The sequence below is a fragment of the Dryobates pubescens genome, chromosome 6 (genome assembly GCF_014839835.1).
Source record: "Dryobates pubescens isolate bDryPub1 chromosome 6, bDryPub1.pri, whole genome shotgun sequence".
In the NCBI taxonomy this organism is placed as follows: Eukaryota; Metazoa; Chordata; class Aves; order Piciformes; family Picidae; genus Dryobates; species Dryobates pubescens.
Window position 1 is genome coordinate 36,795,085 of NC_071617.1, and position 15,023 is coordinate 36,810,107.

General features: G+C 42.4%; 1 protein-coding gene across 1 annotated transcript in view; it reads left to right on the top strand.

Annotated features, from left to right (window-relative positions):
- Window positions 1-15,023, top strand: part of KIF26B (kinesin family member 26B) — a 315,318-nt gene that overhangs the window by 206,485 nt on the left and 93,810 nt on the right. Inside the window, exon 5 of the mRNA XM_054162331.1 lies at window positions 748-931. Coding sequence (XP_054018306.1) covers window positions 748-931 — 184 coding nt within the window. The remainder of the gene's footprint in view (window positions 1-747; window positions 932-15,023) is intronic.

Sequence of the window (15,023 nt, forward strand, 5' to 3'; positions counted from 1 at the left end):
TTAGCTTTTTAATTAAAATCTACACCAGCTTCAGTATTTTTAACTATGAATGAATAGACTAGACTTGACTAGACTAGACTAGAATGGAATGCTACAGTATTAAAAAGTTTTAATTTCTTTTTTCCTGGCTTAATGGTTAATGCAGCTGTAGTTGGTATGACTGTCTCCAAACAATATTGCTACAGCAATATTTTCATTGGTCACTGTTTGTTCAGTTTTTAGACTGGCTTGTGTTTCGAGAGGTGCTAAAAATTTAAAACAGGTAATACAAGGCTACACCTCCAGAAGTTCCCCATAACATTTAATATTAATTAGCAGTGGCTACTTGCATCCAAACATTGCACAAGTATTCATTTCAAAATCAAAGGCTTGTAACTGGGAAACAAATCTGTGTGAACTATTTGGTGACTGAACTTAATTTTAGAACAGAAATTGCTGTATGGCTCATTGTCTTAACTAAAGGCTTTGGAGCTTTCAGGCTGAATTGTTTCTACAGATAAGATAGTGGCAGAGGTTTGATTGTGACCCTGCTTAATGCATGTTGTGTAAATTTGGAACAACGTTGTGAAGTCAGTAGCATTAAACTACTAACAATGAATGAAGGAATAAAAATTATATAACTATTGTGATGAATCAGGTCAAAACTGAGATCCTATATAAATAGTAACCTGATGAATACCTTTATCCTGGTCTGATTTTATTAATGTCTGGCATTGTTTTAGCTTACTCTTCGCATTTTCCCCCTAGAGCTGCTCAGAAGTTGAACCTGTCTTCCAAAAAGAAGAAGCACAGGTCTTCTGCATCATCTGTTCCTGAATCTACTCTCTTCTCTACCAGCTTCAGCAATATCCTTCAGACTTCCCCACCCCCTGCACCACCGTGTTTGTTGAGAGCAGTCAGCAAAGTGAAAGACACTCCTGGTTTGGGCAAGGTAGGCCTTGCAAGTATCACTAAAATACTTGTTTTCTTTGGGGGAAGATTTTATGCTCACAAAAAGACATTAAGACCGTGTCCCTTCTCTGCTGGCTATATTGAAATTAATTCCTGTTCACATGTACAAAGGCCTAATGATGGAAGTTGCTTAATGCAAGTGAACTTCTAATGGAAACGAAATTTTCTTGAGTGCAGACAGACCTAACTACAGCAGTAATACATTTCAAGGGTCAGCCACAATAACCATGCTTGCACTGGGACCACATGCTGCTTAGGTAGTGTTGATGTCCATTCTGCTGGGATTTCTCTGTGGCTGTTTAAACTGCATAGCAGTTTCTTGCTGTGGCATATTGTGGGTTCCCAATCCCATTGATGTCCAAGCTGGTGTCTTGAATGGATACACTATAATTTGCTTCTGCTTATGTTTCCTAGGTTTCTTCCAGTACAGTCATGACAAGGCTGGGCCAAATACCTGACAAAAAAAAAAAACCCAAACAACCCAAAACTGGATAATGATGAATTTCTTCTTTTTCCATCATGATATTTCCTCTCATTCTTCATAATCATATCCTCTTAAAATGCTGTTTAGGTGCACTATTAGAATGGAAAATGATTGAAGCAATGGAAGAGGTGGCTATATTTTAAGTGTTGCTTTGTTGTTTTGAGTGGCCCACCCTTTTTCCCTGCAACAAATGGAGAGCCTGGCATATTAGATTTGGGAATACATGTGTGCAGTTGCTGAGGACAGCAGTTTGCTTTAATCAAGGTAGTTTCTTATGCAAGCGTCTGTGTTTGTGGCTTTTCCATATTCTTTGATTACTAAGCACTGACAATGAATTCAGTGAAAATCTTTGGGTTTAGAAGAGAAATTATAATGTATGATCTAGAAGTGCTAAGCCCAGGATGGGCTTATGAATTTTAATTGCTGATTTTGGATACTCTGTTATGTTATGGAGCTCCAGGTTGTTGTTAATTTGGGTGTGTTGATTTGTGTGGTTTTGTTGGTTTGTTGTTGTGGGTTTTTTGGGGGTTCTTTTTTGGTTGGTTGTTCCCTCCCACTCCCCTCTCAACCCTAACCCTAAGCCTCCCTCCACCAAAGAACAGTGTTAATACTTCTATGGATGTTTTAATGCCTGTTTGAAAAGGGATTCCCTTTGCATCGGGCTACGTTCCTTTCCTCTGGCCTGGAAAGTGGAAAGACATGTACAAATGCCACGTTCCTATAAAATTCCATAATGAAGCATACTCTGACTTTAATGGGAGGAGGAGTGATTTTGAACCTGTTCATTTTGTTAGACGTAGCTATGGAAACTATTTACAATAGTGGTAATCTCAGAGTTTTTACTTTTCTGGGCTTGGAACAGATTGCATCTGAATAAAAGTAAAATGCCAGTTTGGAATTACCATGCTATAGCTGTAAGACTGTATGAGAAATAACTAAGAGATTTTAAAAAAATGCTTTAACATATGCCTCTCCAAAGCAGTAAACCAAATGAGGTTAATTCATATTAGTCATGTGATGGGTTGAGGCAGACCCCCTCCCCACCATGGGCAGAAATAACAACTCAAACAAACGGATTGCAAAAGTGATGGAAAGTTTAAATAGAAAGCAGTGAATGTTTACAGAAAGCCAGAAGCGCAGTGACAAAGAGAAATCCCAAAGCAAACCCAGGAACATCCCATCCCCACCTAAGGGTGCACCCAAGACCCCCAGGGCTCCTTCTTCCCCCTCCCTCTGCTGGGCTAGTCTCAGCTGGCCAGGCCTGAGACTGCCCATCCCCCGTGGCCTTGGGCCTAGCCAGGCCCAAAGCCAGGAGACATCTCCCCCAGTTACCGGCTGGCGGAGGAGGAAGAAAGAGAAAGTGCTAGACCCTGCACTGGATCTTATAGTGGTGCAAAGAATTATGGTAATACACAATTTCCTGTGTCCACCCCTCTGGGCTGGACTTCTGGACACAGGAAGTAAACACATCAGGGGGCACCCAGCTCAAACCGCAACAAGTCAAAATAGAGAATTTTTTTCCCCCCACATTTCCATTAGAAAAAATATCTCTAACCTGCGGTTTCTGGAATTAAGTTTCATTTTTCACCGCTTTGCTTTCTTCTGCGAGTTACCCTATAATTATGACCTGAAGCTCATACTCTTTCATCAAAGTTTCCCATCAGTTTACTGATGTGGCATAATATTAATTTTAAGATCTCAGATATAGGTGCAAGACATAGTAAGTGAATAACTGCATGATAACAATGTAATTTATCTAGCAGACTGGGAAAACTTCAGATGAGGTAGTGGGATTTCCAGCCTGTTTGCGTTTAATTTTTATTGTTATTTAGACATGTTCTGTCTGGCATTATTTTTTGATAGGTAGCATAGTTTTTAGCATGCTCCTTTCTCAGCATTTTCTCTTAGATAATGTCCTCTGTAAGGGTGTAAATTTATAGGATGTGGACCTGGAGGAAGTGGGCTCAGGGAAGCTCAGCATTATTTTCAGTCACTTAGGATTATTTTTTCTGTTTTTTTTTTTTTGTTTAAATACTATTTTAACAGCAATCCAGCAAGTGTGATAAAACTCTGTTTCTCTTTGAGTTCAAGTGGGCTGGGCAACAGTTTGTTACTGGAAAATCTAGTTCTCTGGAGCTGAAAGACTGGCTGTTGCCAAGGATTCTGGGTTTCTGAGATTCCTGAGGGACAGCAGAGCACGGACTGACCCAGGTCAGGCTTCCTGGAGGAAAGGCTCTTTGCTAGGGGTCTGGAAGCCTGTGCACAGATGCTGAGTGTCACTGACTTGGTGTCGTTTTGAGAACTATCAGTTTGCCAGGGTAGGTCCAAGATGGTGCAGAATAGGAAATCAAGTACTTCAAAGCTTAGCCTTTGAGGTTAAATGTCAGTTCACAGTTTGTAAAAATTGCCACCAAATGGTTGCCATTTTATATTTCCACTACTAGAAATGTCAGAGATTCTACTTCTCATTGCAGAATTGATGACAATGCTTTATTTACAGCTGTGGAGTTTCTCAGCTGTCAGGTGCTAGCATATAAGTTAAACTAGGAGGCTTTGTCTATCAGCAACATATTTAAAAGTTAATGACCAACTCAGTTAGTATGGATGTGGGCAACACTGAAGAATCTAAACTGACAAAGAGAATTAAAAAGTATGTATTTGGGTTGCATGCTTCACACCTATTCTTACAAAAGGCCTCTCAAATTAAACCACACCAGTCTGGAAATTTGTAAGTTGAAGTTTAGCTTCATAGAAGGAGGAAGGTGGTATTAATAATGAAATTTTGGGACTGCATAATCACCAGAGGGACCTTGACCGACTGGACAGATGGGCAGAGTCCAACAAGATGACATTTAACAAATCCAAGTGCTGGGTGCTGCACTTTGGCCACAACAACCCCATGCAGAGCTACAGGCTGGGGTCAGAGTGGCTGGAGAGCCACTGGAGAGCCAAACAGAAAGGGACCTGGAGGTGCCAGCAGTGTGCCCAGGTGGCCAAGAAGGCCAATGGTATCCTGGCCTGTATCAGGAATAGTGTGGCCAGCAGGAGCAGGGAGGTCATTGTGCCCCTGTACTCAGCGCTGGTTAGGCCACACCTTGAGTACTGTGTCCAGTTCTGGGCCCCTCAGTTTAAGGACATTGAGACACTTGAATGTGTCCAGAGAAGGGCAGCGAGGCTGGTGAGAGGCCTTGAGCACAAGCCCTGTGAGGAGAGGCTGAGGGAGCTGGGGTTGCTTAGCCTGGAGAAGAGGAGGCTCAGGGGAGACCTTATTGCTGTCTACAACTACCTGAAGGGAGGTTGTAGCCAGGAGGGGGTTGGTCTCTTCTCCCAGGCAACCAGCACCAGAACAAGAGGACACAGTCTCAAGCTGCACCAGGGGAAGTTTAGGCTCAAGGTGAGGAGAAAGTATTTCACAGAGAGAGTGATTGGCCATTGGAATGTGCTGCCCAGGGAGGTGGTGGAGTCACCATCCCTGGAGGTGTTCAAGAGGGGATTGGACATGGCACTTGGTGCCATGGTTTAGTCATGAGATCTGTGGTGACAGATTGGACTTGATGATCTTTGAGGTGTCTTCCAGCCTTGGTGATTCTGTGATTTTACTTTGACATTAGATACACCATTGACCCTAGCAGAAATACAGCAGTCTCAAAATGAGTGCAACAAAGAATCTCATTCTTCACTGTCTTTTATTTCCAGAAAGTTCCTCATGAAGTAAAAGAAATGGTTTGTGACTGTGTTGCAAATATATTAGCAGTGGTGCTTTTATGGATCACAACATACACGTGAACTCTGAGCTGATCCTGGGTAGCAAGTAACGTGATATCCCCAGTTATTTCCTGAAAGCAAAGAGTATTATTTTGGACTGAGTGACAGTCCTGCTCCATAGGCTGCCACAACTTAGCATTATTTTTCTTTCAGTTGTCTTTGAATTGTCATACTCTGAGAAGGGCAGATTGCTTTTCCTGGGTTTACACATGGAGTGCCGCTGTCTTGAGTGACCTCATGTGCAGTTGCTCCAAGTCCTATTGTTTTCTTGAACGTACTCCTTAAGTCTGATTTGTCCTTTCAGACAGAGAGCCAAGAAAGAGGGCAAAAAGACATTCCAAGCAGAAATGAATTCTCCTATGCCTGCACTCAGATTAGCTTGTACAATGACATTCTAGTAAAGTTTCCTTAGATTTGCTCTCCAATCTGCTTGCTTTTTCCTTTCCCCTGCCTCCATTTTCTGTGAAACAAAACCAAAACTATACCAAGACTTTTGATGAAAATCTGTAAAGTTCTTTCTGTGAAAGGTGTTTGTTTGCTGAATTCCACAGTAACCATGAAAAACAACTTGCATGAAAAATTTTATGCCAGCTGTAATAAATTGGTTGGTTTCAGGTGGTACAGAGTTTAGGATGAATGGATGTCATCTCTGTGATGTCTTTCATTTATTATTTTCCTGTGTGTAGTCTTATAAAAATGTGGCACCCAGAAGTATTTGTTATAGTTGAGCAGAGATTAGTTTACTTTCCTTATGTATTTTTATGTGAATTGTTGTTTGTTGGTATTTGATAATTTGAAAATAAAATGGTAATATTTGTGTGTCAAAATATCTTTATGCAAAAGGTTTCTGCTACCACTGAACCTTCTTAGGGAAGTAATTTCAACCTATTAGCAAAATGAACTGTGGTTTGTGATGTTGTGCTTACTATTTATTCCTGTAGTCCCAGGACTCCCACTTGAAGAGCCCAGGCTCCTTTTGCTAAATAATGTATACCTTCAGATTAAAGCCCCCTGTTTCTGTCCCATAGCACTTGCTACCTTAGTATGGGAAGGAAGATCAGACAGACGGGAAGCAAGAAGAAACAATGAGGTATTATTGGTCTTCTTAGTATGGAAAGGAAGATCAGACAGATGGGAAGCAAGAAGAAACAATGAGGTATTATTGGTCTTCTTGATAGCAGTGCTCTAAACCCATCAGCAGTCTAACATTAGATATCCCTTGTCAAGCTTTGGTAGGTGTAGTGTGGCTCGGTTGGTAGCACACAAGACCCTTACTGGGAACGTTGTGAGGTCAAGCCTGCAGTGGGCAGTAGTGTCCTTCCTACTCTAGTCATGAGGTCTGTGGTGACAGGTTGGACTTGATGATCTTTGAGGTCTCTTCCAACCTTAGTGATAGTGAAAGAGAAGATTATTAAAATCTTTGAAGGGGGAGTAATAGGTTACCCTGCAGATGATTCTAAGGAGCCCTTTCCAAGTGTGTAGGGCAGGTTAGAAAGCAACACAGAGAGGAGGTTTTGAAAGTCTACTAAGTGAGGGGGAAATGTACAAGCTGGTTTTCCTGCAGGGGCTGAGTGCAGAATCTGGCCAGGAAGGACCATGAATGGGAGTTGAGCCATGGCCAAATGCTAGAAATGCCTGCAAAATAATGGTAGGTGGTGTGATAGACACTCCTGGGTCTCAGGCTGCGCCAGGGGAGGTTCAGGCTAGATGTTAGGAAAAAGTTCTATACAGAAAGAGTGATTGCCCATTGGAATGGGCTGCCTGGGGAGGTGGTGGAGTCGCCATCACTGGAGGTTTTCAGGAGTAGACTTGATGGGGTGCTTGGTGCCGTGGGCTAGTTGTTTGGGTGGTGCTTGATTGGTTGATGGGTTGGACGCGGTGATCTTGAAGGTCTCTTCCAACCTGGTTTATTCTATGTATTCTATGTATTCTATGTATTCTATACACCTTTCTTCTAAGGATCTGTGTGAAATACTGGAGTTCAGATAAAAATAATTTTATGCCTAGCTGAAAGAATTCAATCTTCCATTAAAACACAGTATTTAGAATCATAAAATTGTCAGGGTTGGAAGGGACCTCAAGGATCATCTAGTTCCAACCTCCAAACTGGTCCATTTTGTGTGATCAGATCTAAGGACAGCAATGTTGTTCTTCTTTCAATTTTTCCTTTTCAGATGTAATCCTAACTCCTTGGTGTACACATCTATTTACCTGCCTATATCTGCGATGCTCCAGGAAATCATTTCACTAGCATCCACTTGCCATAAGCTCCTCTCTCTTGGATCTGCTTCTTGCCAGCTAAACTTAGGAATCCTATTATCAGGAAAAATAGTTTGTCAGGCCAGAAACTGTGGGGTCACTTCCTAGCCTTGCAGGTGGGCCAAAATGGACCCACTGCCCTTAAACTGGCTTATTAAGAGGTAGGGGCCAGACCTAATCTTCCTCTCCTAAAAGGGCTGGCTAGATTATAGAAGCAGTTGCCCTGCTTCTCTACACAGAAATGCTCTTTAATTGTTCACAGAATCAAAGAAGTAAGCAAGTTGGAAAAGACCTTCAAGATAATCAAGTCCAACCTATCACCCAGCACCATCTAATCAACTAAACCATGGCACTAAATGTCTCATCCAGTCTTATTTTAAACACTTCCAGGGATGATGACTCCACCACCTCCCTGGGCAGCCCAATCCAATGGCCAATCACTCTTTCTGTGAAGAATTTCTTCCTAACATTCAGCCTAAGCTGCAAAATTGTTTTAGAATCATACAATTGTTGGGGTTGGAGAGGACATCAAGGATCATCTGGTTCCAACCACCCTGCCATGTGCAGGGACACCTCACAGTAGATCACGTTGTCCAGAACCACATCTAGCCTGGCCTTAAAAACTCCCAGGGATGGGGCTTCAAACACCTCACTGGGCAACCTGTTCCAGTGTCTCACCACCCTCATGGTGAAGAATTTCTTCCTGACATCCAATCTGAATCTACCCATTTCTCTTTTTTTTCCCATTCCCCCTAGAATTTCCTTACCTGACACCCTAAAAGTCCCTCACCTGCCCCATTTTCCCTCTTTTCTTTCAAATCCCAGAGCACCTGGGCTCTGTTGGAGTCTCCTCCCACCCCAGGTGTGGTCACTTGGCCCTCCTCACCCACTCCCCTTTTTAATCTCCCACAGGAAGGGCAGAAGCCCCAAGCTGAGCCCATCTGGGCTGGAGGATCCTCCTCTCATCACTGGTGAGTGCCCATGGTGCACACTGGGTGATGGTGGTGGTGACGACAAAGGCCGGGGGGCCTGGTGGCCCCCCGGTCAGGTAGGGCAATGATTGATGACTCCTCCAGTAGAACAGAATTAACAGGCCAGGTTTGCCCATAGCAGGCTTGGTTGATATGTGCTCCTAGCTCAGATGAAGTAGCAGCCTTTGCACTTCACTAAGAGTAGGAACACCAGTTGTTGCTGTTCTCTAATTTGTGAAATATGGCTGCATAAAAATGTCTTTAAAATATGTCTTCAAACCTTACAGCCAACCAAAATGCAATGTCAGAGGCCTAGTGTGCCTGGGTTGGTACTTCCCCATCTGAGATAAGCTTTATTTTAGAAAAAGGCAAACTAGGTGTGCATAGAAAATATGATTGAGGGTGAGAAGGGACTCTTGCTTATAGTAATTCTTCTGCCTTCTATTAATTTCACCTTTTTCTTAAAGCACCTTGAGGCATCAACACTCCTCCCAGAAAAGCTGACCTAGGAGGAATCTAGTCAAAGGGTATGAAAGCCTCTACCAGGTACAAACAGTACATTTGATGAGGGGGAAAATCCCAGTTCTGAGCAACTCTGTCTGGAGAGCAAAAGGCCACCTGTATTTCATTCCATGTGAAACTATTTAATTTGTACAACAATCGTGTTGACAACAAAAATGAACACATATGTCTCCTTTAATGCCTCAAGGGATCTTCCTGGTGTGTTGGGTTTTTTTCCCCCATTTCAGTAACCATGGCAACTTTGGGCAAAACCAGCTTTCACCTTAGAAATTATTTTCTGTGACAAAGGGTTCAAAATTGCATTTGTCATCTAACCATTTTTTTCCCCCTCGTACTCCCAAGTGAGAAAGGAGAGAGCACCTCTGCTTTACAAAAAGAGACCCTCTTTTGATTTTTCTTTTTTTAAAAACCATCAAGATGGATGGCAGTGAGGTACAGAACATGTTTTGCAAGCTGTGATTTTTTTGTTTGGTTTTTTTTCCTGACCTTAACGGAGTTTTTCATACATGCACGCTTAACGTATTCCACAACAGTGCCAAAAAATCCTCACATCCACCAATCAGCTTGTCAAAATGCAAATTCTGGTAGGTGGAGACACACTGGAGGGTTGTGCTGCCATTCAGTGACACTTAGGCTAGAAAAATTGGGCAGGGAGAAATGTAATGAAATTCAACAAGGGCAAGTGTAGAGTCTTGCACCTGGAAAAGAACAGCCCCAGGTTGGGGACTGACCTGTTGGAGAGCAGTGAAGGGGGCCTAGGAGTCCTGGTGGATGGAGGTTGACCATGAGTTGGCAATGTGCTCTCGTGGCCAAGAAGGCCAATGTCATTCTGGGTGTATTAGAAGGGGTGTGGTTGTTAGGTCAAGAGAGGTTCTCCTCTCCCTCTACTCTGCCCTGGTTAGGCGGCATCTGGAGTATTGTGTCCAGTTCTGAGTGCCACAGTTCAGGAAGGACCTCAGGGAACTACTTGAGAGTCTAGCACCGAGCCACAAAAATGATGGAGTGGAACTTCTTATGAGGAGAGACTGAGGGAGCTGGGGCTCTTTAGTTTGGAAAGGAGGAGACTGAGGCATGACCTCATTCATGTTTATAAATATGTAAAGGGTGAGTGCCAAGAGGATGGAGCCAGGCTCTGCTCGGTGATGCCCAATGACAGGACAAGTGGCAGTGGGTTGAGGCATAGGATGATCCATGGAAACAGGAGGGTGAGGGTGATGGAACACTGGAACAGGCTGCGCAGGGTGGTTGTGGAGTGTCTGCCTCCCTGGTGATACTGCCTGAATGCATTCCTGTGTGACCTGGTATAGGTGATCCTGCTCTGGCAGGGGGCTTGGACTAGATGATCTCTCAGGGTCCCTTCCAGCTTCTGCCATTCTATGATGCTGGGATTGTGTGATTCCCTGCCCTCTTCCCCAGCACATCTCAACCTATTAAATTAATTTTTAAATGCATGGTAAGAAGGTAAATATAAATCAAGAAAGTCAAGATGAAAGAAACTGAAAATTCTAAGGATATTTCTTAGACAATGCTGAGAAAGTAATTTAAATTCTGAGTTGTTTGCTAAACCTGGATCATGGTGAGCTCTCTGAGATCTTACACAAATTGCAGGCACTGTACTTTTAGCACATAGCTGTGGGATTTCTATTTTTTTTTCTTTAAATCTTCTTAAGTCTCTTCCAGCCTTTTGCTTTTGTGTTTGACTCCTCTCAGCATGTGTTCAAGAGTGGTGCTCAGTGGTACAGGTGGGATTGGTGAAACTGCAGGAGGCTCCACTGTAGCACAGGCTAATGATTTGGCTAAGCCTCTTGATTCAGCTGCAAGGTTATTCCACTTTGCATTATTCTGAAGGTCTGGACTTTACCTCATTTCTGTCATACAACTTTGACTTAAAATAGGCAAGTAGACCTGCTCAGCTGAGAGAGAGCCTAGATTGAACTGTATTTTAATACTGATAATACCATTAGATATATCTCTTCCATTCTCTTTTCTCTTTTTTCTTTTCCTTTTTCATTATGAATCAAACACATTTTTGGGGAATATCTCTCTGGAGACCTGTATCCACTTTTAGTGCTTTTATGAGAATCCTGTATCCCCATAGTCCAAGTCATTATTTCCCTATCTTTTCCCTCTACTCTTTAACAGCAGTGCCACCATTGTTGCACTACCTCAGGCTGCAATTCATGTTCCTAACTTAAGTGAACTGATCTCTATCCTTCTGGTTTAGGCTGGTTGTATGAATTCCTCCTGTGGAGAAAGGAAAGACATAGCACCTATATCAGAATGGGATGGCTTGCCTAACAGATGTTCCATTTTCAGCTGATTACAGAGGCAAGCTAGACACCTGCCTTAGGCTTCTCTGTCCATCAAAGGGCAACAAAGCTGGTGAGGTGTTTGGAGCACAAGCCCTATGAGGAGCTGCTGAGGGAGCTGGGGTTGTTTAGCCTGGAGAAGAGGATGCTCAGGGGAGACCTTATTGCTGTCTACAACTACCTAAAGGAGGTTGTAGCCAGGTGGGGGTTGGTCTCTTCTCCCAGGCAACCAGCACCAGAACAAGAGGACACAGTCTCAAGCTGTGCAAAGGGAGGTTTAGGTTTGATCTTAGAAAGAAGCTCTTCATAGAAAGAGTGATTGGCAATTGGAATGAGCTGCCCAGGGAGGTGGTAGAGTCACCATCACAGGAGGTGTTCAAGAGGGGTTTGGATGTGGCACTTGGTGCCATGGTTTAGTTGATTAGTTAGGGTTGGATGATTGGTTGTACTTGATGATCTTGGAGGTCTCTTCCAACCTGGTTGATTCTGTGATTTGGCTGGCTGAGGTAAGGTAAAATGAATCTCTGCTTGAGTAAGAACACAGTCTCTTCTTGTGTTCTGCTCTGAATCTTCAACAGAAATATGCTACTGGATGATATAACAACAAAGTTATTGCAGAAAGTTCTAATAGTCGTCTCTCCTCCAGATGGAAGTCTGCATCCTCTGCTTTCTAGTTTAAGAAACTTTGGAAGCTTGCTGTATAGCACTCAGGCCTGGCCAAGCAGACCTGCATGCAACCAGGCAGGTTGCATGAGGCAAACAGACCTTCAAAGAACAAGGACCGAGCAGGCTTTTGCACGTTAGGCATTATGCAAAGCAAAGGAAATTTGAACTATCTTTTCATGTTTTATTTTTTATGTAAGGATCGGAGAGATTCAGCTGTAGTTCTGCCAGGATAGATCTGTAACACTGGTCACAATGTACACACCCATTAAATTAGAAGCCTCTGGCCCATAAATGCCCAGATCCTCTTTGCTATGTAATGTGACCTGTGAATTGCTTCCGGTGTGGACTCCTTCCCAGAAGGGTTGGCAGTATAGCTTAGGGTTTGGAAACATTTCATTAGTGGATCTGGATTCATGATACCCAAATGCCATTTAATTTTCCAGATGTAAATAGACTTTCTCCTCTATATTGTTGCTAAAGTAATTGGCAGTTAAAAGATCTTTCACTGGATAGTAAAATATTAAAAGCCATATATGAGTACTTCGGCAGTCTCATTATTCTTTATGAAAGAATCTATCTAATGAATGTAAAAGCAAAGTTTGAAATCACTGACCTATTTGATCTTAAGAATTCAGGAGGTAAGGTAATAAATTTTTAAGGCAAGTGACCCTCAAAATCTCTCCTGTAGCACTCAAGTGAGAAACAGTGGCTGTACCTGCAGTGGGTGGATGGATAGATATAATTCCCACTATACATGCAGTGTGTACATTTGTGTCTAGAAACATATGTAGGTGCGTATTTGCAGCAGTACAGTGGCAATATATAGGAAAAAACTACATATGGAGTTTCTGGGTAAGTTATCTGAAAAACATTTGGAAGGCTACCTAGCTATAGACTTGCTTTTATTTATTAACTAGGATATTTTTTTTTTTCCCAAGAGAGCTCGATATTTCTTTAAGACATTATCTCCAGTTCTCCTATACATTTTGTGATCTTTTTTTTTCTCCTATGATTTGATGGAAAGTGCTCATACAAATCACAGCATTTTACATTAAATTATCAAGGTTTCTGAGAGACTCCACTGCATTTCTGTAGATCCCAGTTGCTCTGATCCATATTAATTGCTACTGTTTTTTTCCACAGTGTTGGTACTGAAGGGGAGATGCTTAGTGAGAAAAAGATATGGTGTCAGAATTTTGTGTGTATTAAAATGTGAGAAGAAAAGCTGTACAATAACCTTTATAGCATTACATACTCCATTACAGAAACCTAGATATGGAAAAACTTAAACTCTTGACCCTTTCTTCCCTGCTCTCTTTTCCCACAGAAAATATGGCATATGTATTTCAAACCATATATTGTGAATGTAATTATCTTTGCTTTCATGTTTTTCCCCCCTTTCTTTCCACCATTCAGGATTGCTGGAGGCTTATCCAAATAAAAATACTGATTTCAAAATAGAAATCTCTTCTTGACTAGCTCAGCTGGAGCACCCGAGCCTAGATTCTGGAAGCAGCATGACTAGAAAAGCTGCCCTCCTTTCCTAACCTGCCTTAAACCTTGATAACTTAAGTGTTGAATTTTTGTCAGCTGTGAGGAGCAGTGCTAAGGTATGTGCTGGCACGAGATCTGACAGAGGCATTGGGGATGTGTATCGCCTGGCCACACAGAAAGGAGCATACACCCTGACTGATAGCATATTCAGATGTGATAAACGCAGGGGGGGCCCAGGCTGCTTTTGGGAAGTGGAATAGCAATGCAGAGGAATTCCCCTAGGGCCTTGTACTCCATGGGCAGCGGGAATCATGAATCTCTTCAGACAGGAGGGAGTTATTCATCATGAAGACTATTATGCCATGCGAGCCATTGCTGAAACAGAACACCACCAAGCTATTTCCTATCTTATCAGGGTGTATTAATAATGCAGGAGTAATAATAGAAGTACAAATTAAAAATAACTGGATAAGCAGATAAGCAGAGTTCTTGAGATTAGGGGGACTGGGAATTACTTCAAACAGTTAATTGCAGAGCAGCACATGGGGGGAAATTTGCTTTTGCTGTTTTGCCTTTATTATTTTCTTACTCTTTGTGTTATCTCTGTGAGCATTATTTCTAGGGCTTTTACATAGACACTAATAAGGACAATATTTCCTCAAGATTTCAGGCTGTTCTTTCTCTCCAAAGAAATGAAGTATCTTCTACTGATCCATCTAATGCAATAGGGACTAATGCTGAATAAGAAGAGTGTTCTGATTATTAGCTTTCATTTACATAAACCTCTTACCACTTTCTCCTCCCACTCCCAGCCCACAATATAAAGGCAGACAAGGCATTACAAGTGTCAGATATTCAAGCTTTAGGATGAATTGGTGCAGACTGTTCCCTGAACGTTTATAAGGTCCTTCCAGAATGCAGTAGCATGAAATCCCCAGTGTCCTGAGTGTCTTGAGGTGTAATAGCTGGGCTGGGCAAAGATAAACATGAGTCTCTGATTCTCTGTCATAGCATTATTCTTCTTCCCCTGGTCCTTTCTTGCACAGCCTATGCCTGTCAGTCACTGACCTGGCAGGGTTTTACCTGATTTGAGGGCTCTGCATGGTTCCTTTCAAAACAGAATTAAAATAATGACTCGGAACTACTCTTTGGTCTCCTACTGGGTACCAAAATGGGTCTCACTTAGGGCAAGAGACTGCTGTCACTTTGATTTCAGGTCTTATTTGCTAAGGAATTTTCAGGACATGCACATTCTGCCCTCGTGAAATAGGTATTTGAGCTAGTGCAATGTGCAGCCATTTCGTATAGCTCCATCCAAGCAGCACTGGCCCACTGAGTGATAAGATTGTCAGAGGAAGCCCAATGTATTGAACACCCAATACACCAATGGAGCAGAAGCATAGCAAAGAGCTGCAGCTCAGCTATTACTCTGCTGTTTTTTCTGGGCAGCAACGTCATTTGTGAAACTAGCAACACGGGACCTTGGTATCAAAGGCTGTAAATCATACGTCATCTTGCTTTTAGCATGGTTTTAGTTGTCTGTAAAGCTTTTCTGTGTAATATTTATTGCTTTTTAGTGAATAGGTCAATCTAATGTACAGA